This window comes from Cyprinus carpio, chromosome B1 (assembly GCF_018340385.1).
Source record: "Cyprinus carpio isolate SPL01 chromosome B1, ASM1834038v1, whole genome shotgun sequence".
NCBI classification, from domain to species: Eukaryota; Metazoa; Chordata; class Actinopteri; order Cypriniformes; family Cyprinidae; genus Cyprinus; species Cyprinus carpio.
The window spans coordinates 18,246,479-18,273,565 of record NC_056597.1 but is presented as its reverse complement, the minus strand read 5'-3'; the positions used below and the strand labels follow the sequence as shown (position 1 = coordinate 18,273,565).

The window sequence follows — 27,087 nt, the reverse complement described above, 5'->3', positions numbered from 1 at the left end:
CGACATTTATTCGGGTTTGCACAGCACTTACTTTCTCAAGTTCTCCCTCATCTCGCCTCTCGGTAATCGGCGAATCCAAAGTGTGTATTTTTAAAATCCCACGACTCGGTGTTGTTTTGGGCGAATCACCTCCGCGGTGTTCCCTCTCTACAGGGGAAAAAGCATCCGACTTCCCTGCGATCTCCCTCAGCCAGAGTGGCTCAGACGAGGCGGAGCTTTTCCTCCAGCTCCCTTCCCCCTCTAACTCCTTCTCTCTCTCTCTCTCTTTCGCTCACTACAGGCTGTGCCTCAAAACCTAGCATGCCGCCTACCTAGACCGCATTTTAGGGTATCGTTGTGAAACTCGTTTAAATAAAGGAATCCGACAAAATACAGATTCCTAAAATGCTGTAATGTAACATTATGCAGTCGGTTCAAACGCGCAGGTGTGATTCGACAAATTGTTCGTGCAATGTTCGAACGCTCTTGTATACTCAGTTGAACGTCTGAACTTTAAAATGATGTTCAAAAATGCTCAATTAACTGTTTAAACTTGCGTCTGATGCTGAAAATAAATCATTCTAACGTAGGCTACTGATGGTTTCCATAATGTAATCAAACGTTTGATTGCGCCTATGAGGCAAAAAAAAAAAAAAAAATTCGAACCAATAAACCGGGAAAAGCTGAAATCAAATGGTCGAAAAAACTTAAAACGTTCGACTATGAAAGTCAAAAAATGTTCGATTAAAATTCTACGATGAAAAAATGTGAATGAATGGAACGTTGCAGGAGTGTTAACACTGCACTGAACTATTTGGCAAATCACACCGTCGAACGTTCGAATCGAACATTATGTGAAAATAGTTAAATGTCGGAATGCAACAAAAATGATTCCTAAAATGGTTTAATGGAATGTTCTAACGCTCCTATAATGCTAAATTCCGCGTTCGAACGTGACCGTGATTGGCCAAATTGTTCAATGCAACGTTTGAACACTCCTCCTGCAATAAAATGCTCAAAAAGAACGTCTGAACTTGTTCAAAAATGCATAATCAACTCAAGTAGGGCTCGCTGCAGACCAAAAGATCCAGGGGGCATGGTTAAATCCACATCTAGTGGGTGGAGAATGTTAGGTTTAGGTAAATGTAAGGTGGTGGGAGAGGTTGGATCTGAGATATGCTTGAATGAAATATTAACATTCTGATGATTTCCATAATGCTCAGATCAGACGTCTGAAAAAAACAGTTAGCCTATGGTCAACATTCTTGAATTAAATAGTCTTTGTGAAATAAAATGAATAAACAAACAAATGAATAAAGTCTGGGTTTAATATTCAAACATCTATGATTTAAAAAATAATTTCTAGGTAAGGCAGGCAGCTCACTGGGATTTGAGACAACCACTCGGTGTGGAAATGATCAGTATTTACTGTCTTGTTGCAGAGGGCTAGATGGGTTATTTATCATAATATGCAATAATTTGCTTAGTTTGCTTAATGTATTGGATGGGATGGAGTTCATGAAGTTTATGAGTAAAAAGCCTATAAAAAGTTTATGGGTAAAATATTTCATTGGATAACACTTTTATAATAACTTTCATTACTGACATTAACGAACATTTAGATCACTACTGTACATATATAAATGTCATGAAACTTGGATACATACGTATATTTCATATAAATGAGTGAATGAACTACTGAACTGTTAAGCATTAATGTTTGTTGATGACTTATTAATGAAAGTTATTATAAAGTGATCCCCTTTATTGTCCTGCAGCTTATCATATGCAATAGGCTGGAAATCTGACTGCAAGTACTGCTCCGCTTGACCAGCATTAATGACATTCATAATCTATGACAGCATCATTAAGAGTCAGTTCTCTCCTACTTGAATTCAGATTCATGCACTGCCATGAGCATAAATGCTGCCCTGAATTTATATGAAGGTTGTGCACATACTGTAAATATTAAATGAAATACTGTATGCCAAGCGAGTGAGTAATTACATGTATTACATGCTGGGGGGTTTCAGCTTGGTTGTTTCCAATTGATCTGTTATAGAGGAAGCCTGGCATAACTGGCTCAGGAAAATGACCATTTCTGAGGATGATATAGATTTTAAGCCACACAAGTGATGAAATCACTATACTGGAATGACTCCTATTATAAGCATGTTCAGAAGTGTGGGGTCAAGTTTTTTTTTATTAAGAATTTTTTGAAAGAAGTCTCTTATGCTCACCAAGGCTGCATTTATATTAGCAAAAATACAGTAATAATGTGAAATATTTTTATAATTTAGAATAACTTTTATATGTTCTCTTTAAAAATGAAAACACAATCCTTCAGAAATAATTTTAATATGCAGATTTGATGTTCAAGAAACATTTCTCATTATTATCAATGTTGAAAACAGTTGTGCTGCCTAATATTTTTGTGAAAACAGTGATATTTTTCAATATTCTTTTATGAGTAGAAAGTTCAAAAGAACAGCATTTATTTGAAAAATGAATCCTTTGCAACATTATGAATCACTTTATTGTCACTTTTGATCAATTTAATGCAACTTTGATGAATAAAACTATCAATTTCTTAAAGAAAATCTTACTAATCCTAAACTTTTGAACATCACTGTATGTATATATGAGGTTATTGCAACTTGTAAGCAAGACAAGTGGGATGAGATGTGCTGCTTTAAGTTATCCTCTAGGCAAAGAAAAATCAGATAGAAGTGAAAGCAATACTCATAATTATATTGCAGGATGTCTGCTATAGTATCTACTGGAACAAGAAGCATCTATATCATATAGCTATGGAACATAACTTCTAAAAATGTGTTAAGCTCTGCATGTCAGGGGGTATATTGAACCATTTGAACAAATCACTAAAGCCTTATTTCGCAAAAAATTATTCACATTTTCATAAATCAGCCATCAGGTTTAAAATCCAGAATATTCTATAATATCTCCTGCATATTGATGTAAAACTTGCCATCACCATTTGTTGAGCTACTAACAACTTTTTCTCACAGGCACTATTTTGGGGAAAAAATGCTACATTTAATAACTCACGACTAACCTAGGGTCAAATAATATACATGGTTTTATACATTGGCTATTTAACATGTATGAATATAGGTAATGTATATTTTTGACCTTGGATAAGATTTGCTTTGACATGAAATTCATTATAGAAACTTTGAAAAGCATTTCTACATTGGATAAAAAAAAATCTTAAAATAAAATGCTATTAGCAAAATCAAAGAGCAAAAATATATGATTGGTTATCTGTAAGAATGCAACATTTGTATTTGCACTTTTATGTAAAGTATAGAACATTTAAATGGAAACTGCAAACTTCCTGGTTTAATATGAAGAACAGTATTTCTGAGACTCGCTCACTCAGTCATCTGTGCGCACAAGTTCTCAGCTCTGTGTGATGCATGCTGCTACATGCATTGGCAGAGCCTAATTTATCATCTCAGGTTATTCTGCACAAATTTTCCAGGGTGATATCTCTGTTCGGAAAAAAGGTCATGGAAAATCACTTTTCTTTTGTAGTCTGCCGCCAGCTGTGATATATTTCTTAGTCTGGGAGCTTTCATAGTGTTGAAATTCAATTTGTTAATTCAGTGTGGACCTTGAATGTGTCTGACATCAACATGTGGGCTGAGTTTGGGAAGACTTACTTGATATAGTAGGGGACATTGTTGGGTGAAATGGAGCGTTCAAGAGGGCTTTCAACGGACGCTGTGTGCAGAAAAGGAAACCCATTCATGTTACCTTAATTTCAAAGCCCTTTCTATGCAAACACCTCTTCATTTGGTACATGATGCATTTTATATACAGTAACTGACTTGACAACTAAATACACAGGATTATTATACAAGTACAATGTTATGACATTTCAATACTCATCATAATATTGCAAAACAGAACAACAAAAACACACTCACCATGTAAGAAATTCTGAGACTGGGGCCTTAAGTCCTTATAGGCTGTGGTCAGCTGGGTCAGATGTTCCTCGATGGAGATCTAAAAACCACACAACAGACAGAAAAGAGGGTCTAGAATTAATAGTTGTAAATAGTGTCATTTTAGTATCATTTATATAGCACTTTATTATTTAGAACATTTTGAATTAGCTTGAGTTTTCATTTTAATTTAAGCTTTTCTGAGCTTCTAAGCTTTTCGTTTTTATTAATCAGTTCTATTAAGCTTATTTTTTTTCAGTTTTAGTTATGTTGTAATTTCAAGTTTAAGTTTTTGAGTTACTATTTTTATTTTATTTTAGGTTTTCAAAAGCTTTTCAGCATTTCAATTAACAGAAATTATTTTTTAAAAGTTTTGGTTGACAATAACAACACTCACAGAAGGAAACAATGACAACAATGGACAATAAAACAATTTTAAAAGAAACCTATTATACAAAACATTTTTTCTTTAGAATATTTCATCATGATTGTTTTTATGTTTCTGTCCTACTTCCTTCTCTGAAGGACAGATCATTTTTGTGATGTGCTTGTTGCATTTATTGCTGACAAGTACACCTTTCTACAACTTCCCAAAGATTGAACCGTATTTTTTGACTCTTTGTTTCAGAAACTAAATCTGTGACCTCACTAGATTTATAGATAGTTGGTCCATTGGAATGAGTGTTATTTTAAATGTAACATGAAATCAAAACTACTTTGTTTGTACAATTTCCTAAATTTATTCTCAACAATTAATTGGTGCATGTTATTCCAAATGAACACTAGTTTGTCTTTATAATCTTTAATCAAAATATAACCACCTTGCTTGTCATCTGAAACAACTGCCCTTTTTGCTGATGTCACTAAGCACATGTTGGCTACTGGATAATGTTAACCAATAGCCAAATAGCTATTTAGGCATTGTTTTGGCATAATCGCTCCATATAGGTATGGGACAGTCAATCAGTTCCCAATGGAACAAATCAAGTCCCTCATTTCTTGTTAAACATGGCCTTTGGCTTGAAAATACATAAGATTACCTTACAAAACGTCAATTTACATTTACTTTAAATAAGAAGAACAAGGATGGATACCTGCAGGAGCCTCCATCTCATGTTGAGGTCATCAATTCTGCTCAGGTTGTCTGGAGAAAGTTGAATGTCAGGTGGTCTAAATGTGGAAGCCAGTTGGTTCACCTGATTTACATTATCCTGGATGGGAGCTATCTCCTCCTGGAACACCTGGAAAAAATCATAAAATATTGATGCCTTTTGGCAAAAATGCTAAATATATATATCATGGTATAAACATGTTACTCCAGGGTGCTTCAGATAATACCATGGTATTGCCACAGAACATTTCCAAAACTTCTTATCACTTATAACATGTACCATGAGAGGATGCCAACCTTTACTCTGTCTATGTGGTTTTGCAAATCATCTATGAGCAGGTCCCCAACAGGCTTCCAAGAATTCTTCACGGTCTCAGCCTGCCGTAGCTTGAAGTCCAGCTGATCCTGGGCATCCTGAAGCTCCATCAGCCTTTCCATGGCCAGTTCCAGCTGTTGCTGCCAGTCGACGCTAGCTACACCCAGATTCTTCCATCGCACAGTTACATCCTCCACTTCTTTACGCAATATGCGGCCCACATTTTGAACCCTCTCCTCAGGACTAACATCTGGGTGGCATACAATAAGTGTAATAAAGGTTATAACATCTGGAATTTCTTGTATTGGGCATTTGTGTAAGGAGAGATTTCATACCCTTTTGTCCAGGCCTCTGTTTCAGACCCTCACGAGGCATCTCAGCGATGAAGGTTTTAGCATTGTCGAGTGTTCCATTGATTACTGGTTCTTTGGCACCCAATTCCCTTCTGAAGCCCTATGAAAGCATGAGGACTTGCTATCAACAGTACTGTATGTCATAAGGAGGGGTGAATTTTTCTGCAACTTTAGCACATATGCGAAAACCTGCATCTTATTCATATACTGTACACCCCCTGCAGTCACACTTTAACCAGGTGCTATTTGTGCTGGTATAGAGACGCCTCATGCATATTTAAATTAATCCATTGTCATTCCTTACTGGGCAAACATGCCTACTTCCTATTCAAATAGGGCTCATTATAGAATGCAGTGGATTCACAAATATCAATACATCAAGATGCAATTCACACAGTACTGTTACCAATGTTTGTGTACATTTTCTAGTGATCCTTGTGTAAAAAATTTTACTGCTCAGATCTTTCAGCCATATTTCTGGGCACATTTCCATGCAATACAAACTGTCATCGACTGTTTCTACATCATAACATGATATGCATAATTCCTTCCAAGAATCAGGTGCTAAAATAATGCAGACAGTGTTGTTACCTAAAACAACAGAAATATTTTTTGAAAATAAAATGTTTAAATACTAACATTACTAAAACTGAGATCAAAATAAAGCTAAATAGAAATATTAAGAAATGATTAAACACGACAAAATAAAATTAAAACTGAAAATATAAAAAAGTATAATATTATATAATATATTTTTTTAATGAATACAATAATATTATATAAATAATCCTAAAATAACAAAAATCCCATGTGACACTATCAGTGGACACATTTCTTTCCTTATTGTTTTTATGAGCAAACAAACCCTAAAAATTACATTATCTCAACCATTAAAATAAAAAAATATAATAACAAACGCTGTAAGATATAAAAGAAAGTTGATTATTATTTTCTTATTTGTGAAAATGTTTCTGTTTTGCATTTTTCGAATTGTAATAAAATATCTTATTCTTAATTATATTATCAGCATATAAATTTGAGGGAAAGGTTGAATTGATAATTGTCACTTTTACATGAACGACAGCAGCATTTGAGTTGCATGAAGTCCACAAGTTTAGGTAATAATAATAATAATACATTTTATTTATAATGCTCTTTTCTCATACACAATGCGCTACAACAGCAAATACAAGTGAAAATACAGGATTGCAAAATCTAATACAATTTAAATAAAAACCTCATGTTTGTTCAAGTTATCTAGTATGATTTTAGAATGATCCAAACAGTGTCCTGTTTCTCAACAGACACAAATAAATGAGACCTTTTATGAAACTTAGTTCAACACCATATATTTAATATGCAAAAAACATTTCTGTTTTCAAACTTTATTTCCAAGTAAGAGTGGGAAAATAAATTCTAGGTTTTCATTGCGGTCTCAGACGTTTGCTCAGACACAGCACAGCAATGTCAATTTATTTAAAAGTTTGCAAAAACTTTGTTCAATTAAATTTGTGCTGAGACTTTCTTTGCAGCTCCTACACACATGCCAGTTTACTTCCCAGTTAACTGCACCTGAAGAGTGTGAAAGTGACTCACGCTCACTGAGCACCCTACATTAACAACTCCACGACCGTATCCTGTTTACAGCAGCCCCTGACAGCTGATGGCCATCAGCAGATGTTAATTGGTCCGCACAACCATGCAAAGAGACAAGGGACTTTGCACCTCTCCTACGCAAGATATCATCTCCATCTGTTTAAATATTTAACAAGAACAGACTCCGATAATGATCTCACTTGGGCGCAACAAAAGACAGAATGCATAAATCACGTCTTGAAACGTCATTCCTCATGCTTTCAGTGAGGGGCGAAGAGGATGCGTCCTGGACTCACCTTGTGCGTAAGTAGTTGCTGGTGCACGGTCGGCACATCGCCCCCTACTGGCTTCTGCTTTTCTAGCTCCTCCCTCTTCAGCTGCAGCCAGTTGAGCAGCTCTTGTAAGGACATGTGCAAGTGTTTCCACTGATCCACACCTGCATCCAGATAGGGCCTGAGGAGTCAAACGGATGGTGAGATGTGACACTGACAAGTTACAAACACCACTAGAGAGCACCATACTGTCAGACTGCAACTGAATTCTACAAAAGTGCTGGATAAAGGAGGAGATTCGAGAAATCCTTGAATCTTGTATTTGAATATGCATGAACATTAAAAAAGCTTTTACCAGCTCTGTCTTCTACCAAGGCAAATGTGGTTCTAGAAGTTGCTTTTTAGCACTAATGGAACTCAAATTTGTTCAAACATCATGAATTCAGACCTTATGTGAAAGTATTACAGAGTCTGTCTAGATATAGATTGCAGACTTAAAAGTAAAAGATTACTAAAAGATTTTTACATTTGCTGAAAATATGAGTGGTGCAAAACACACCAATATGATGCTAAGTTTTTGAAACGGTGTTATTTATGCAAAATAATTATTACATTCTTAAATAATTATAAAAATAAAACAGAAATATATTAGTTGTAAATTATAATTTGATGACACTTTTGAATGTTTATGGGTATTTGTGAATGAATATAAAAAATACTCATAATTTTAATTATGATTATTATTAGTAGTAGTAATATGTTCTAACTATTAAAACAAATAAATAAAAAATAATGAATGATAAATATGATAAAATTTAATACAGAAATATATTACAGTTGTAAATTATAATAATTGAATGACACTTTTGAAAGTTTGTGGGTCTTTATTAATACATTTGAAAATATTACAATAGACAAAGTTATTTTCAATTGTAATACTATTTTACATTATTAGTGTTTTACTATATTTTTTTGCACATAAATGCAGCCCTGGTGTGCATAAGAGACTTCATTAAAGGGGTGGTTCACTGTTTTTTGTTCTATGCTTGATTGTGTTTATGGTGTGCAGTCTAACATGTGTTAATGCTTTGTTAAAAAAAAAAAAAAAATATATATATATATATATATATAAAAGTAATATAAATAATATTAAAGTAGATTTAAGTAAATATTTTCACATAATTTACATTTATTCCACACCGCTTTTGTCCCTTCTCTGAGAAACACGCTGATCATTTCCTGCTTTAATGAAGCCCTTCCCTCAGAAATAGGCGAAGGGCTCTGATTGGTTAGCTAGCCCCGTGTGTTGTGATTGGCTAAACTGCCTCTAATGCGCGTCTAAACGTCCTGCCCCTCACCTCAGCGGTATGTGCTCTGATTGTATTGTAAACAAAGGCGTTGTTAATATCGCTCATCAGTTTGATAACAAGGAGGATATTATTGAAGATGATCATGCAGGGTTTATCTGGGTTTGTTGCGTCACGAACCTGGGAAGTATCTTGTTGTAGTATCCAGCCGTTTTTGTAGGCATTAAACTGGCAGAATTTTAAAAGACGGTATCTCCGTTTGCATTGAACTTTCAGCTTCGTAACTTGACAGATATTGTTTATGCTCAAACAGCAACATTACACACTAACTCACGTTAAAAAAGTGAAATTGCAATCAACCACCCCTTTAAAACATTTCATAATCCAACTTTTAACAGATATTTTGTGTGTGTGTATATATATATATATATATATATACACACACACACAGACATATATACATACACAACATATATATACACACACACAAATAATCATTCATTCATCATTAATTTCTGTAATGCAAATGATCCTGGCAAATAACATGTCAAATAGTAATATTTAATGTTAGGGAACCCTAAGTGTTAGTAATGTCTTGCAAGCAGGACTAAAAATATGCCGGCTTATACTTTATATTTAAAGTCAAATAAATGCATTGGTTTGCACATAGTATTACACAGGCCTGGGGCTTATATATGATCACATTATTTTTCAAAGCCCGTTTCTGCTCAGCGTGAATTTTTCCAGGTTAAATATAGATGATTCTATATTCTTACCTTATACTCATAACTTTGTTACACAACTCATGCCACCGATGCCCCATGTCATCAAGCCGTTTTTGTAGCACCACGGCATTGTCTGTTCCCTCCAGAGATGACACGATACGCTGTCCATTTTCATCTAATGAATGGTACATCTCCCGGTGGGCATCAATCTCTGCCTGGAGATCCTGCGAGGATTAAAAGAGATCACAGACATCCAAGTTACAGTTCACCATGTGATTAGGGATAAAGAAAGAGTTTCTTTCACTTCTCCTGATACTTGTTACATCTACTGTGTACATGGCTAACAAGATATACTTTTGGAACATGTTTTGCTCTAATCGAATATAACATGCCACGGTAATAGTAATGTTATAAATTATTTTAAAACGGGAACATTGCATAAAATAAAAATTAGTGTTATTTTAGTATCACTGAGGTATTATAGTTTTTTTAAAATTTTAATTAGTTTAAATTTTTGTATTTTCCATTGTCATTTTCATTTTAGTTTAAGTTTTAGTAATTTTGTTGTTTTATCATTTGTATTAGATACCTTTAAAAAAAACTCTATATAGTTTTTATTAATTTTTATTCTTGCTTTAGTCATTTAGAACATCAAGTTGAACTAAATAATATAATATAAAATTATATGATATAATATAATATAAAATAATATGATATGATATAATATATACCTTAAAATCTTGATATTGATTTAAAGACAAAATCAAGAGTCAATAATAGTTTCAAATGTTATCACTGCTCTCATTAATTAAAAATGGCTTTTTTAGACATATTTTACGTATTTTAGTAGTAACATAACTAATTCAAAATTCATGTGCTTTAAATAGAAATCTATTTTATCACCATATTTCACAAATCACCATGTATTGATACATTCAAATACTTTTTTTTATTATTATTATTTGAGAATAGATTAATGGAATACCGTTAACAAACCAACAAATTTCATGCATTTTCCCTGACAACATTTTAAGTGTTTGTTTCCATAGTTTGAGATGGCACAAACCAATTTCATTCAAAATCATGATGCAAGCCAAACAAATCCAAAGTCACGAAGCAACCGTGAAGCTGACAGTGAAGATCAAACCTTAACATGATACGTCTTCCTGTGCAACATATCCAATGAATGAGCGACATCAAATGAATCGAAAACAGCCCGTCTGACTGTCTGCAGTGACAATCCTTTAATTCCCCACCATGTGGACGTGTCTGACGCGAGGCGAAAACGAGGGAGAAAGGGACACCGTGAGGATGAGAGTGAGGAAATGTATTCTGCGACCATGTGTCTACATGCGATGTGAAACGAGCTGCAGAATGCCAGTGGCGGAGGCACACTGGCCCTGTTGTTTGAGGCGCGAGTGGGCACTGCGAGCGAGGAATGGGTCAGAGCTGGTTTTCTGGGAGAACAGAGGCTTCTCTTTATAGCCCACGTCTTTGTCTGCCTCTTCATATTTAACTGCGTCGCTGCACCGTTGCCAAAGGCACATATCTCCCATACCAGTGAGCAGCGGGCGACCTGGACAATGGACCCGTCAGTTTACTCTGCTTTCCTAATAAATAACACTTAAACTCCTGAGAGCTGATAATGGCAATGGAGTTTAACATTATTTACTCGTCAGTAATAATGTTATCGTGTTTATGTCCTAAAACCCCAGAAAAACAGAACCACATCAAATACTACTCTGTACAACTCTTTAAATCTAAGGAGGAGTGCTGTCCTATCTGTATTTTAATGCCGACAAAGCTGCAGGCGGATAACGTTATAGAATGTTTTAGAAAAGCATGTATATTTATTTATTTTTTCTTAAATTTATATTGGTCACAGATGGTCACAGATGTCTGTGATATTAAAACCAAATTAATAAGCATTTTAGCACAAAGTTTCACTAAGGAGTGAACACTAAGAAGGTTTCCCAAACAGGGTTCATGAGGAAACTGCAGGGTGTTTGTGAGTTGATGAAAAGCTAATTAATTATATTGAATGTAAAACTTAAATAAATAAATTGGTCTGCATGATGCAATTATTAAATCATAGGCTTCAATTCAATGAATTAACTGTATAGTCTGATGTGCTGCATGTTTCACAGTGAAGCGCACAGTGCATTTTTAAAATGATAAAATATTATCAAAGTTTTATTTTACAGTACATTTGTAATTTACAACAGTAATATATTTCTGTCTTTATTTTTATAAATATTTGACTTTTTTATAATAGTTAAAACAGTACTAATAATACAGTTAAAAATACTACTAATAATAATGATTACAATTATTATTATTCAACATCAGAGAATCTCCAAATGTATTGTTAAATTATTGTAATTTACAACTATAATAAATGTGTCTAATAATTTGTTTATTATTTTATAATTATTTTTAGAATAGTTAAAATATTCTACTACTATATAATCAAAATATAATATAATATTTTATTATTAGTAGTAGTGTTATTAGTAGAACATTCAAATGTGTTGTGTATTTCTGTCTTTATTTGTAGAATTATTTTATAAATAATAGTTAAAATACTACTACTGCTAATAACATTAAATAATTAAATTATTTATCTTTTTTAAATTATTCTAATTATTATTATTGGAGAACCGTAAACAGTCAAATGTGTTGTTAAATTACTAAAATAATAACTTAAAATCTCCGGGGGTACTTCAACAAAATATTTTATGTCTATGAGGACTGACAACAAACAAACAAAAAAAAAACTAGAAAGCCTTGAGTAGGGTTTGTCTCATCAATGCGTGTGGGTAGCAGGAAATGTAAAACATGGACTGGAGCTGGAACAGAGTGCCAAAATTCTTTAAACAAAGAGAGAAAATTGCTGTGATTTGGAAATAACACTTACCTGCCATTGTTCAAGTAAATGCCGCACTGTGGCAGGGTTCTCCAGAAGTCCCTCCTTAAACGTGGCATCTTGTAAGACATTGGCTGTGGTTTCTGCTTCAGTTAGCCAATTAAGGAATTTCTCCAGGTCCAAGTAGAAATGCTGCAACTGTCGCAGTCCGGCTTCCAGATCTGCTTCCTTGTCCCCTGCACTGAAAGGGAAATGACTTCATTATTACATAGAAACGAGGTTAAATTAAGTAGTGCATTAACATACTTCTTTAACATTTAATACATGTTATTATTAGATTGTTAAATCTGTTGGTAACAAATGTTTTAAACATCAAACCACAGAATCTCGAATGGCACACAATTCTCCTGAAAGCGACTGCACCTTTGAAATATCTTCTTATGCACCCTCACTGTGTCAGAAGTGCTTTATTTTCAGACTCAACAATACCACAAATACTTCCTTTCAGGTAGAATGTTATTATGTCATTCCACTGGTTGGTGATACTGAAAAATCAAAGATTTAAACAGAAGCTCACCGCTTTTTCATGTTGGCCCAAGCTAGATTCATGCTCTCAGTCATTTGTTTAACTTTGCTTGTGTCATCGTCTGCATAAAGGGTAAGTAATTTGTTGGCCAGCTCATTGGTGACATTCATCTGAGCTTGCCACTGCTGGATATCCTTAGAAAGTTGCTGCAATATAATAATACAGCATTTATTTGTAGTAATCAAATCACATGCGTACATCTGCAGTTCATTCAAGGAACACAAGCACACTTGTTTCTCGTTTATGTTCTGTCATGAAATAGATATTTTGTTCATTCTACATTACCTTGACATCTGCATTTTGGCCTTTTAAATCATCAGCACTGTGAGAAACCTTTTTCCAGCCCTCCAGTTTTTCATTGGCTTTCTTAATAAGAGGCTCCACCCTTTTTCTGGCCTCCAGCCAATCGCTGGAGTCCTTATACATGTTGTGCAGTTGAAGGACCCTGTCCGTCAGCTTGGTGTGGGAATCTTCCCAGTGTGCCTGTAATTTTTCAACTTGAAATAAAAGACAGAAAGTTTCTAAAGAACAAGTCTGAAAATCATAGACATAGTTCATATAATGGTCCATAAAATGAAATGAATTATTTTTGAATGAATAAATAAACTGATTGTTTGATTAATTGATTGATTGTTTGGTTGAAAGACTAATTGTTTCTCACAACCAAATATAATGCCATTGTTTAATGACATAAAAAAAAAAAAATATATATATATATATAATATATATATAATATATATATATAATATATATATATATATATATATATATATATATATATTTCTGAAAACAAAAAAGAGAGAGAGGTGGCCATACAAAATTTTCTTTCTTTGTCTTTTCTTTTTTTTTTTTTAAGTATGAGCAACAAGATATTACACCAGATAATACATCATTTTTTAAAAAATAAATCCAAACGCTTAAACTCTTTTGTCTTACAGTATATTGCAGTTTGTGTTCAATAGTGTTGTCTTATAACACTACATGACCTTGAGATGGCTGTTAAGACACAATCCTTGCCAACAGTCATTGTTTACTTTCGGCATTATTTCTGAGATTTAGTTTTCCATCAAGCCGTTACAATGTTAGAACCTTCATATCACCACAGATAGAGTGTATCGCTGAGAGAGGATATGGATGAGGCAAAGCTGACTTACTGCGGTCTGTGATGGTTGCCCGTGTCTCAGGGTTATTGGTTTTGTTCTTCAGGTTCTGAGCTGCAGTGATTTGTTTGTTCAGCTGTGGGCATCTTTGCTCCATGTCTTGCAGTGTTGACTGTTAAATCACAGCAGAGAATTCTTTTACTACAGAGTTGTGTGGGATCTTGTGGTCTCATGAGGCCACTATGTGAGGTCAAAGAGCCATAGTGTATATTTTTTGTATTATGTTAGTACACCAAATATATTTTGGTAATATTGCTGGTGATCATATTGTTTACTGGTTTATAGTTTTATATTATATTGGTGATTAGTAATAATAATATTACTAGGGCTGTCAATTTAACATGTTCATTTGGTTTGATTAAATATGGAAATATGTTTGTACCAGTAACGTTAAAATTTTTAAGTTATCTCACATTGCATGCACTTTCTGATGATCATGATACAGATCAACTGACTGTGTGATTGAATGTAACCTATTAGAATGCAGTTATGTGAATTAATAAAAAAAAAAAAAAAAAAATCAATATTGAATATATTGAATTAAAATTTAATATAAAATCAAAGCTATTTGCCACTGCCAGGGCATTAACGTTTTTATAGAAAATATTTTATAGTTTGTTATAGAAATCAAGTTATGCTCAGAGTCCAGAGCCTCGATCATAACATTATAACAGGCACCTTAGAGATCTGCACTATCGCGGGACCTAACGCAGCAGAGTGTGGTGCGGGACAACACTTGATGGGCAAATGCGGGTGCGGGCGGTTAGAGACTCGTGTGTGCGGTGATGCGGGAGAATACGGGTGTACTCACACTAGGCAATCTTAACCATGCCCGAGCGAGTTTGACCCCCAAAGCCTGGTTCGTTTGACTAGTGTGATAGCAAAACAATGCACTCCACTGTGCTGAGCGAGAGCACTTCTCTGCTGTCTTCACATGCTATTGTCAGAAACTTCCTATTTCCCACTTATGCAGTCATGAGCGCTTCATGTGAGCGCTGCTGCAGTCTTAGACCCCACCCTCACAAAAAAATAATGCTCTCATTGGTTGAGATGCATGATGACACCCATCCCAAGCCAGTACTAATCAACATCCAACCCCTACTGTGACCCATTGTTTGTCTGTATGTATTTAGAGCCAGTCATTGTTGGGCAAGTTACTCTGAAAATGTAATTAAATTACTGATTACTCCTTTTAAAAGTAATCACATTACTGTTATGATTACTTTATGTCAAAAGTAATTAGTTACATTACTAGTTACGTTACTTTTTACTGTGGCTACATCCATGACATTTACATGAAATCCCAGCATAAACTCAACGCAGCAAACACGTGTTATAGCCTATATAGAAACTCTGCCTATGCTTGTGCCTGTTAATCGTTTTTATTTTATATTAGTTCTTGTTGCTTCTGTCCAATAGATGAAAAACAGTTTTTTTGTTTTAGAGATTTTATGCTTAGATATTTCTATTTTGCGGGAGTCCCGTGAATCATTTTATTGTCCCGAACCCACATAAGTGTCTACCTGCCCGCACCCGCCCATCTTGTCCCGCGCCCCACTCTGTTGCGTCGGGTCTCACGGGAGCAGGTCTCTAATCCACTGCCACTGGACTGGACAGTGTGTGTGCTACACCCTTTTTACAATCTAGATTATAAAACACTGCATTCTCTCAGCAATATAATGCGGCAGTAACGTATAGAGACCTCGGCTTGTAACTATACTCTAATTTACTATTTTGAAAATTATAATGTGTTAAATTACTCCGTTACTAAAAAAGTAATCAAATTACAGTAACGCGTTACTAAGTAATGCTTTACTGCCCAACACTGGAGCCAGTGAGCAATGGACTTTCATAAAAATAAAAAACTGTGTTAATGCGCGATAAAATAGTTGTTGGCTTTAATCAATTAATGCGTTAACGCAATAATAATGCGTTAACTTGCCCAGCCCTAATATATATATATAGTTAACTTGCCCAGCCCTAATATATATATATATATATATATATGTATATATATTTAATATATATATATATATATATAACACATAATTTATTTTTATATTTATAAATACAGTATGTACTGTACCAACCACAACTACATTTTTAAACACCATTTTCTGTTTAATAAATGGCCTAAATTTTTAATGCTGTGCCTTTAAGACTAATGCCATCTTCAAGGATCTTCATCTTAATGATTTTTGCAGCTCTACTGAACAGTATTTTCCTTGAATGAATACCTTAAATAATAATAACAAGGTTTAGTCTGCTGCTAATTTTAAATGCGAAAAGGCTAGCCAATCATAACAGAGGTCATTAATATTTACTGTACAGCATGTGTAATTCTAAGAGTCATAGAAAGGGTGGAAGCTGGTTAAATTTTTGGTTAAACTAAATTCTCTTTAGGGAGAATGCTGCTTTAGGGAGTATGGAGAAAAGATGAAATGTTGCCCCTGCAGGACAGTAAACAAAGTATTTTACTGTGGAAATGGAATAAGAGCTGCAAGCTGACATCACAATCTGACCTTGAGTTTCACCGTCATTTCGTTGATCTCGTCAAGATCTCCGACCATTACTCTCTGAGTCTGGACCATGTGATCCAAAAGAGTGAGCCAATCATCAAGCTCCGCCCAGGATTTATTGAATTTATCAAGGGCTGCATCTCCAGCTGCACTACCAGTCAAAGTTACGGCTAGAAAGTAACAAATGATCTTTTGTTCAGACTTTCAGACGTCCAACAACACTTAAGCAACATGAGATGTGGGTGAATTTTAATAGCATATTATTGTAGCTTCAATCATCACACATTATGCGATTTCATACCTGCGAGCTGACATTTGTCTCGCCAGTCTTTAAGGAGAACTTGAATGGATGTCCAATCTGCACTGAGGCCATCAAATTGCCCCTGGAATACATCAATCCAGGAGATTCATATTAAATAACGTTTCATGCCATGAAGCTGATAGACTGATATAGTATGATATATTACATTACAGTACAGCGATGGTAGATACTACTGGGTATGTGTGCAGAGTAATCTAATTTCATAATCATAGTGTTTCTGAGATCATATTTAATAATATCACGGTCGATTAAACACCTTCTCCGGTTGGTATGGTGGTCTCTCTTTTGCCAAAACGGCTTCCACTGCTGGTTTCTTTTTCTTTACATCCTCCTCAATCTACACAAAATAAAAATAAATTAACAACAACCTTCATTAAACAAGCAATCTAGTCCAGGTCACAAAAAAAGTACAGCCAAATCAGAGTAAACTAGCTACAAACAATTCAAAACCACATAAATATACTGTAGATGTACTGATTTCCCTGAACCCATTAGTTCCATGTCTAGGGAAGTGAAACCTGTGTCTTGATTGGAGCAGCTGAAGCTCTGTATGAAGATGATGCTGGGAGTCTAGTTAAATTGACAGTCTATGTCATCTAAAAAACCTCTAGCTACAAATTTGAGAAATTGTGTAAAATAAGACCAGTGAGTTGGTGACAGTTCAATAATATTGGGTCATTAAAAAAGTTAAATCAGACTTTTATAATAAATCAGACTTTTATAATAAAGTTTCTTTAATCTTTGAAAACACCTTGTTGATGAAGGAAGGGATCAAATAAGCAATGTGATGGTTGCCAGCCATGAGCATCTACCAACTACACCACACCAGGCTAATTATTATTGCCTAAAGTTGAATTAAGACAGAAAGCAGTATTATGGAAAATCAAGACTGTGGGTAGTGTGTTCTACATGTGTGCTTGATCACGTCTGTCAGATTACCTTTGGGTCCACTGCAGTAGGGGACTGCTCAAGCTGATTCTTTGTAGTGGAGGCCCAAATTGAGAGCTTGGAGAGCTGTTCCTGGTACAAAGACAAATCCCTCAGGAGATCCTCGATTTGTCTCTGCTTCTCAGGAAGATCAGTGGACACCTTTGGAATATAGAAAGAAACATTTAATGTTCTTTGCAGTAAATCACTGCAGGAGGGAATCTTTCTAGAACATGTCCAGGTGATATTTTACAACAATTTGAACCCAAACAGTATTTTGAAGTCACTAAAGTCACATTTTAAAAAATATGAATTTCACTGTCTTAACAACATAACTGCTTGAACAAAAAATAAAAAAGGGGAAAAGTATCATACTATTTACACTGTAACAGAAGATTTTCGGAGGAACTTTTTCAGTCTTCCCACTTAAAAAATTCACTGCGTGGTTGCTTGCTGTTTTTGTAATTAATTGTGAAATTTACTAGCAATTTCTGAGTGGATTATTTTTCAGTGTAATCACACTTAAAATGTATTAATTTCACTGTATCAACAAAATAGTACAAAAACATTAAGCATTTATATAACATATTTGTAAAAATGCATTTAACTTATGCTAACATAAACAAATATATATATATATATATATATATATATATATATATATATATATATATATATATATATATATAAAGTATCAATGCATTACAGTAGCCTGAGGATAATTAAAAAAGAATCACCAGTTTTGAGGAATTAATAAGAATTTAGGGGTAAATACTGTATGATTAATTGTCATAAAAAAATAATGTAAGAATGCAAATAAAGTAAAAACAAATCCATTATGGGATAAAATGCAACATGCTTTCTTGAGATAAATCTTAATGTGATAGAGGTACGCTACTATGTATCTACAGTAACTGACTATTCAATGTTAATGCCCTCATTAGGCTGTAATTACGCCAAGGTCACAATATCATTGAATTTAATGGGCCAGAAAGATCAAATAGTAGAGAAGGAAAGAAACTATTTAGATTACCTTGGCCCATCGCATGTTGATAACCTTTAGATGTTTCTCCAGAGGTTTGACTTTATCAGCTGGGAGAGATGAGCCTTTGCTGTTGATCTGATGAAGCACTTGCTTCCTGCTCGGCAGTTCTACCACCCGGGCCTGCAGATTTTCACACACACACACACACACACACACACACACACACACACACACACACACACACACACATTAATTATCTGCTCGTCTTTGTGACTCATTTTTGGTGTATGCCTCATGGGAGAATCAGAATTTTAATACGGAGCTAAAAGCTGTTTTTCCCCCTATGTGTGGTATCTTTTTAAGCAAGTGATTTTTACCTTCACTTTTTCTAATGTTGCACCGAGCTGTTCCTTGTGACCTGCTTCCACAGGAAGTGCAACCACAGCCTCTGCACCATCCAGCCAGGACTGAAACTCCCCCATGTCTTCATTTAACTCAGCAAGAACAATTTTTGCCCCTGCAGACCTAAAACACACAGCAGCCATATTTATGCATTCCTTCAAAATAAGGACAAAAGAGGGCAATTACGTAGGTGTTTGCTTTTCAAATTGAATTATGCTAAGATATTCAAACGTGTGCGGCTCTCACACAAGCTGCCTGCATTAATGCGTCCTGAATTTTTACTAACCGTCTCTTGATCTCAGTGAGCTGGTTGGACACTTTGGCCCAGCGGGAGTTGATAGAGGCGAGCTGCTGTTTAATGTGGTCCCTGTCGTCCTTACTGCACTGTGGAGTCAGATCTGTCCCAAGAGCATTGAGCCCCTTCACTGCTGCTTCCTGTTTCTCCAAACCCCCCTGGAGCTCCTGGGAAAGTAGAATGTTGCAGTATGAAAACTAATCTAACATGACTTACTGCCTTTAAAAATATCTGGTAACACTCTCTATGAAAGCCTTAAATAATCCACCCAAATATGAAAATTCTGTCATTATTATTTTCTCACCTCATATTTTTCCATATAACCATGTATGTGACAAATAAAAATCTTGAATCTTCCAAACCTGTATGACTTTTTGTTTTGTAGAACATAAAAGATGATATTTTGAAGAATGTTTTGAATATTTTGGTTACCATTGATTTCCATTAGATGAATAAAAACTGTTTGGTTATCAACATTTTTCTAAATATCTTCTTTTGTTTACTGCCTAAGAAAGAAATTCATACATGTTTGGTAATACATGAGGGTGCATAAATGACAGAATTTGATTTTTTTTTTGGTCATCCATTCCATTAGTAATAGTCTTAATATCTACACAATACAATTTGTTATATATTATTTAAATGATAAAATTGTAGCCACAGATTAATTTTATGATTACCTTGAGGTAGTCTCTATTATTTATGGGGTCTTGTTCATACATAACTATCTTCCTCTCAGCATCTGTGAGCCAACTGTCAAGTGTTTTATGCTCCTCACTGAATTTCTTGGCTTTTTCAAGGCGTCTGGACAGCAACACAAATAGATAAACAGAACTTTTTGAGTCAGAAAATAAAGAGAGAGAATGTACTGAAAATAATACTATACTATAAGAAGATACAAACACCTCTGAACAATTCGCCTATTTAATAACACACTCTATTGACTCTATTGATTCTACTTATATGACAAGGCAAATTTCAACAGTGTATTGTCATTCATCCTTACGCAAGTCGTTCATGATATAGCTTTTTAAGGTTTTCCCAGTTGGCTCTGAGCAGCTGGACCAGTAAACTCTCTTCCGGATAAGAGGCACCCCTTCCCAGAGCTTCCGTCACTGGACTCTCCAGTTTATCCAGATTAACTTTAACCTCCTAAATCACATGTAACACAACTGATTAAAGCATTTATATTAATTTTTAGTTTCAATGGTGGGCGTAAAAAAAAAAAAATTGTGTTCATGTACAGCTCACAAGCAAATCAATAATAGATTGAATCAGCTCTTGGATACAAAAATGCATTGACTAATAAAAATCATTTGTAGAAATGAGACATGGTTTATGATATAACCTTAAGGCACTTCTCCTGTTGGGGAACATTGATGAATGCTGCAGACCAGCGCTCAGGAGAGTTCAGCAGAGCTTCATTTTCAGCGATACACTGCAGCAAAAACTGCAGCTCCTGAACATTCAGGGATGGAGAACAAATGTGTCTCATTCAATTTTACTTAGATGAAAAAAAAAAGGATTACTGTTCAATGAAGAGCAATAAACAGATGGAAAAATTAATGTTCAGGAAATAAAAAAAAATAAACACTTCATACAACTCAATTGTTTTTTAATTCCTGATTAAATCAATAAACCATAAGATGCAGCAAATTACACTGATTTTAACAGGAAGATTTTACCAATACTTTAGTATTTTTTTTATTTTTTTTTATGTGACCCAGGAACACAAAACCAGCCATAAGGGTAAATTTTTTGAAATTGCAATTTATACATCATCTGAAAGCTGAGTAAATAAGCTTTCCATTGATATATGGTTTGTTAGGATTGGACAATAGTTGAACATCTGGAATCTGAGGGTGCAAAAAAATCTAAATATTGAAAAAATTGCCTTTAAAGTTGTCCAAATGAAGTCCTTATAAATGCATTCTACTTTCGTTTTAATATATTTATGGTAGGAAATTGACAAAATATTTTCATGGAACATGATCTTTACTTAATATCCTAATGATTTTTGGCATAAAAGAAAAATTGTTAATTTTGACCATACAATGTTTTGTTGGCTATTGCTACAAATATACCTGTGTGACTTAAGACTGGTTTTGTGTTCCAGGGTCATATATAAAACATCCATTTTCAATATTTACTTTTTTTTTTAATACAGTATATATTTATATAGGAATACATTATAATTTTGTCAAGCCAACATCTATTGACTTTTTTTTTTTACCACCAAGAGCACGCTTACACTTTTGTGGTGCACTTGAGTGAAATTAACATCCAGCTCCGCCCAGCGTTTATTGACCGGGAGGAGGCGGGGCTCCACCAGCTTGGCAGCTCCGCCCTCAGAAAGCACACGGCCCAGACCGCGCAAGTCCTCCAACTTCAGACGCTGCTGTTCAATCTCAGAACCAACTGCCTGATGGAGAACATACATCAATTCTTTTGGTGTACAGTCTTGAAATATCTTTCAACTTCTTAAGAAGGAAGCAAAGGGACTTAAAAGACACAGTAAGTCCCTTTATACTTTTTAAAAAACATCCCTGGTGGGAAGAACTTTGAAAAGGCTACTTTGAAGAAGCTAAAATATAAGAATATAAATAATAATTAAGACTGGTAGTGTACACATAAACTTCCGCTCTCACTTTCACTCGGGGCTCCTCAGGGGGATCAGGAAGCTCTGCTAAGGTCTTCTCAATTTTGTCCAGCCACTGCATCATGTCATCTGTTTTCTTACGGAACTGGTACCACTGCGGGGCAAGAGCAAGGGCCTTCTTCTTTCTCAGGGCTCTCAGATTCTATAAATGCAGAATGAATATATTAAGCCTCTTTACATATGGTACATTCATACATCAAAAACAATGAACATTAAGTCTGTGATTATATAACCCAGCAAAACATGATTTACCCAAGTTTAACATACCAACTCGAGCCCAAACCCTATATCGAAAATGACTGGCTGCTGTTAGTATGATAGTAACTACTCTAGAAACTAACGCCCTCCCTGACCTTAGTTTTGACCATGTTTCTAACCTACCGTAACCGAAGTGTGACCTTTCTTATTCCAGTTTTGACCTTGTCACTGACCTGAATAACAAAGCAGGAGTTCAACCTAACACTGACCTCACTGACTGACTGTATAGAATATAATTCTTACATATAACAAGCCATTGTCAATTTTTAAGCATAAACCATTTTTTTGTTAGATTTATGCTTAAATAAAAAAAAAACATATATATATATACAGTACAGACCAAAAGTTTGGAAACATTACTATTTTTAATGTTTTTGAAAGAAGTTTCTTCTGCTCATCAAGCCTGCATTTATTTGATCAAAAATACAGAAAAACAGTAATATTGTGAAATATTATTACAACTTAAAATAATAGTTTTTCTATTTGAATATACTTTAAAAAAAATAACTTATTCCTGTGATGCAAAGCTGAATTTTCAGCATCATTACTCCAGCCTTCAGTGTCACATGTAACATCCAGTCTATCACATGATCATTTAGAAATCATTCTAATATTCTGATTTATTATGAGTGTTGGAAACAGTTCTGCTGTCTAATATATTTGATGAATAAAAGGTTAAAATGAACTGCATTTATTCAAAATAAAAAAAAAAATTCTAATAATATATATTCTAATAATATATTTTCTTTACTATCACTTTTTATCAATTTAACACATCCTTGCTGAATAAAGTATTGATTTTATTTAAAAAAAAAGGAAAGAAAAAAAATTACTGACGATTTAATTTACTGACCAGTAGTGTATATTGTTATTACAAAATATTTATATTTTAAAAACAACACTTTTTTTTTTTTTTTTTTTTTTTTTACTTTTATTCATCAAAGTATCCTAAAAAAGTATCACATGTTCTGAAAAAATATTAAGCAGCAGAACTGTTTCCAACTTTGATAATATATCATCATATTAAAATGATTTCTAAAGGATCATGTGATAATGATCCTAAAAATTCAGCTTTGCATCACAGAAATAAATGATAATTTAAAATATAATAAATTTAAAAACAATTATTTTAAATTGAAATAATATATCACAATATTACTTTTTTTTTTTCTATATTTTTGATCAAATAAATGCAGTCTTGATGAGCAGAAGAAACTTTTTTCAAAAACATTAAAAATAGTAATGTTTCCAAACTTTTGGTCTGTACTGTATATATATATAAGTGCTGTGAAACGATTAATCGTGATTAATCACATCCAATATAAGTTTTTGTTTATGTAATATGTGTGTATACTTTTTATATTTATTATGTATATATGAATACTCACACATACAGTATATATTTTGAAAATATTTACATGTATTTACATGTATATATTTATATTTACATAATTTATAATATATTTAAAATAGAAATATAAATTTTTTTCTTGAAAATATACATGCATTTTTGTGTATTTATATATACATAATAAATATACATATATATATAAATAATAATTTATCACAGAACTTTAAAGTTCACTTGTTTTGTTTAAGAATGCTTTACTGAGAAAAAAACATACTGATAAGGAAACTATTATTTGTAATGTGCAATCAAACTAACAATGAACTGCTTTTGCATTACAGCAAAATATCATAGTATGGACAGTTAGGAGTTTGATGCATTTGTCCTTGGTTTGTACGTAAAGAAAACATTCAAATTCAATGACATGTTATGAGCCTAATGTCAAGAGCTTGTAAATACATCAAATGTGTACTTAACGTGGCAGCATGCAAAATAATTACCTTCAGAGTGTCATATTTGTCATGAAGAAGATTGTGTTTCTCATGGACAGCCTCTCTTTTCTCCCCGCTAGGAGATCTCTTGAGGAGATTTTCTCCTTTTAAGAACAGTTCATTTAGGGCATCCTCATCTATGCCCTGTGAATGAAATAGCAGACAAAATGTCAGAAGCGCCGTCAAATCTATCTGTCTATCTACCTATTAGACAATTTCAGCCGTTAAAACCCATAAGCAATGGAATGATGTACTGTGCCAGCATTTGTTACTCATGAACCAGATACATTCCCTGAAACTCATTATGTTTCTTGTCATGAAATCTTTACGATAAGCTCGGAGGCTGTTTCAGCTATTCGCTGCCCGTGCGGTTCCAGTGACTGAAATTAATTTTAGCCAAAGAAACAGCTGAGAGTATTTTCTTACCGCATCCTCCAGGAAATCTTCCTCTTTTAGACTTTCACCTAATTTAATCTCCTCTTCCAGCACCTGGAGCCATATATTAGCCTGTCTGTGGTACTCATCTAACTCTTGAGAGGAGGACTGGAAGAAAATATGATCAAATATATAAAAATCCAATTATATACACACACAAAAAAATCTATTTTCTAAGTGGGATAATAAGACAATGTCTATGATGAATTTAAGGATCAACAAAGGAAGAGAAATCAGATGGCCCACCAGGCTCTGTGTTCTGTGTATTTGTATACATACAGTATATCAGACATACAGCTTTTCATAACACTACCTGTCCCATTAAAATCCTCTTTGCAACAATGTCAAATCGTTGATTGAGCTGTTCTATCTTCGGTTTCACTTGAGCTTTACAGTGTTCCCCTCTGTTCTTTATAAGGTCCTCTGCCAGAACCTGCACCGCTTCAACCTTCCCCTTCTCCTCCTCCAGCTCCATCCGCAAACCCTAGACATTCAAACAATAAGAACACATCAGTTTTGTGTGCTAGATTTTGGGGGGAAAATTTTGATATATTAGTGCTGTCAAATGATTAATCGTGATTAATAGCATCCAAAATAAAAGTTTTTGTTTACATAATATATGTGTGTGTATTGTGTATATTTATTATGTATATATAATTACACACACTTGCATGTATATATTTAAGACAAATATGTTATATTTGTATATTAAATGTAAACCTGTAAATACATAAATATATACCTGTAAATACATGTACATTTTTCAAAATATATACAGTATTTGTGTGTATTTGTATATACATATACAAATATATAAATACAAGTACACACACATATATTACATAAACAAAAACTTTTATTTTGTGTGAGTTTAATTGTTTGCATGTATATATTTAAGTTTAATGTGTAATGTGTATTTACATTATATATATATATATATATATATATATATATATATATATATTTACATATTAAAATGTCTGAAACTTCAAAATGCACACAAACTAAATCTACTGATATAATCATTTTGGTAGTAAGTTGTAGAACATATATATATCAATCATACATATGTAAATGATAATAGAAATACTTTTTTTTTCTTTTGTCTGTCTGTCTGTCTGTTTTGTTCTCCCTAATGGCCTAATCTAGGGTTTTATTTGCTGCAAATTGCTTGCAATTAATGAGCCATCAAAACATTATTGTCATAGAAGAGATGGATAACTGTTTATTTAATTTGATGGAAAAGTATGGCTGCATAAAACAATCTCTAGTCCCCATTGATGGAGAACAGTTGGTTGTCAAGTGGAACAGCTCATTGTGAGTGTGTTATGTGTTAGAGAAGACCTTAATAACGTGCTCGACACAGCCCTGGCTGTCCATCTCGTCCAGCATTTCTTCAGCACGATCCATCCAGGAGTTGATCTGAGAAATGTTCTGCTCAAGTGTTTTCAACTGACTCTGATAATCCTGGATGACAGATGAAGAGTTATATTTACATTTGGCTGGTTAGCACAAAGGAAATTTGTAGTGCACGGAAATTTCACGTTACATTAAAGAAATAGTTCACCCAGAAAATGAACATTCTGTCATTATTTACTCACTGTCGTGTTGTTCCAAATCTGTATGACTTTCTCTCTGATGCTGAACACAAAAAAAAAAAAAAAAAAACATTTGAAGATTGTTTTCCATGCCATTTTCAATAATAACTATAGTGAACTATAGTGAAAGGTCGCATGGGCCACTTTCATTTATGAAGCTTTTGCATCCTTTTTTTTGACATAGATTTCATTTTACGACTTCAGAAGACTGATCAGTTTTTTAACAATACTCTTATGTCCATTATAAAGTATGAAAAAGTCTCTCTTCAGCAGCATGGAATAGAATGAAAAGTGAAATCCTTTTGCATAACATGATAGAAAGTAAGTCATACAGGTTTGGAATTTTCAAGTTTGGGTGAAATATTTCTTTAATCGTTTCATTATACCTTAGAGGCCAAGCCTTATCTCTCGACATATTGTCCCTCAGATATTTATAGTTATTTACAAAGTAGAGCAAGGAGAAAATATAGTCAAAGAGATAAAAGATTTGAAAAATGTTGGAGGATACAGCAAGTAGTAGAAAGGTAATAAAGAAGAGTGGGAGATAAATGTGCTTAACAGTTTCATAACATTATTGCCGCCTCCAGAAATCGCAGTCTGGATTTA

General features: G+C 33.9%; 1 protein-coding gene across 14 annotated transcripts in view; it reads right to left on the bottom strand.

The window, feature by feature from the left end:
- Positions 1–27,087, bottom strand: part of LOC109093772 (dystrophin-like) — a 101,045-nt gene that overhangs the window by 25,473 nt on the left and 48,485 nt on the right. For 10 of the 14 annotated variants that reach the window (XR_006153743.1, XM_042716851.1, XM_042716849.1 and 7 more), the window contains exons 36-62: positions 26,228–26,350; positions 25,197–25,367; positions 24,875–24,991; positions 24,458–24,592; positions 22,341–22,493; positions 21,944–22,114; positions 21,041–21,151; positions 20,699–20,844; positions 20,373–20,496; positions 19,684–19,859; positions 19,373–19,520; positions 19,044–19,175; positions 18,023–18,172; positions 17,340–17,420; positions 17,063–17,144; positions 16,765–16,931; positions 14,237–14,354; positions 13,368–13,579; positions 13,074–13,228; positions 12,548–12,737; positions 9,682–9,854; positions 7,623–7,779; positions 5,713–5,830; positions 5,359–5,627; positions 5,045–5,191; positions 3,933–4,011; positions 3,666–3,726 (exon numbers count right to left, since the gene is read on the bottom strand). Coding sequence is in view for 13 of the 14 variants with exons in the window: in XM_042716851.1 (XP_042572785.1) it covers positions 3,666–3,726; positions 3,933–4,011; positions 5,045–5,191; positions 5,359–5,627; positions 5,713–5,830; positions 7,623–7,779; positions 9,682–9,854; positions 12,548–12,737; positions 13,074–13,228; positions 13,368–13,579; positions 14,237–14,354; positions 16,765–16,931; positions 17,063–17,144; positions 17,340–17,420; positions 18,023–18,172; positions 19,044–19,175; positions 19,373–19,520; positions 19,684–19,859; positions 20,373–20,496; positions 20,699–20,844; positions 21,041–21,151; positions 21,944–22,114; positions 22,341–22,493; positions 24,458–24,592; positions 24,875–24,991; positions 25,197–25,367; positions 26,228–26,350 (3,866 nt within the window). In the remaining variant the exon portion in view is untranslated. Of the gene's footprint in view, positions 1–31; positions 513–3,665; positions 3,727–3,932; positions 4,012–5,044; positions 5,192–5,358; positions 5,628–5,712; positions 5,831–7,622; positions 7,780–9,681; positions 9,855–10,777; positions 10,983–12,547; positions 12,738–13,073; positions 13,229–13,367; positions 13,580–14,236; positions 14,355–16,764; positions 16,932–17,062; positions 17,145–17,339; positions 17,421–18,022; positions 18,173–19,043; positions 19,176–19,372; positions 19,521–19,683; positions 19,860–20,372; positions 20,497–20,698; positions 20,845–21,040; positions 21,152–21,943; positions 22,115–22,340; positions 22,494–24,457; positions 24,593–24,874; positions 24,992–25,196; positions 25,368–26,227; positions 26,351–26,484; positions 26,525–27,087 lie in introns of those variants that run through there. The other 4 variants (XM_042716852.1, XM_042716853.1, XM_042716856.1 and 1 more) reach the window with 4 other exon arrangements.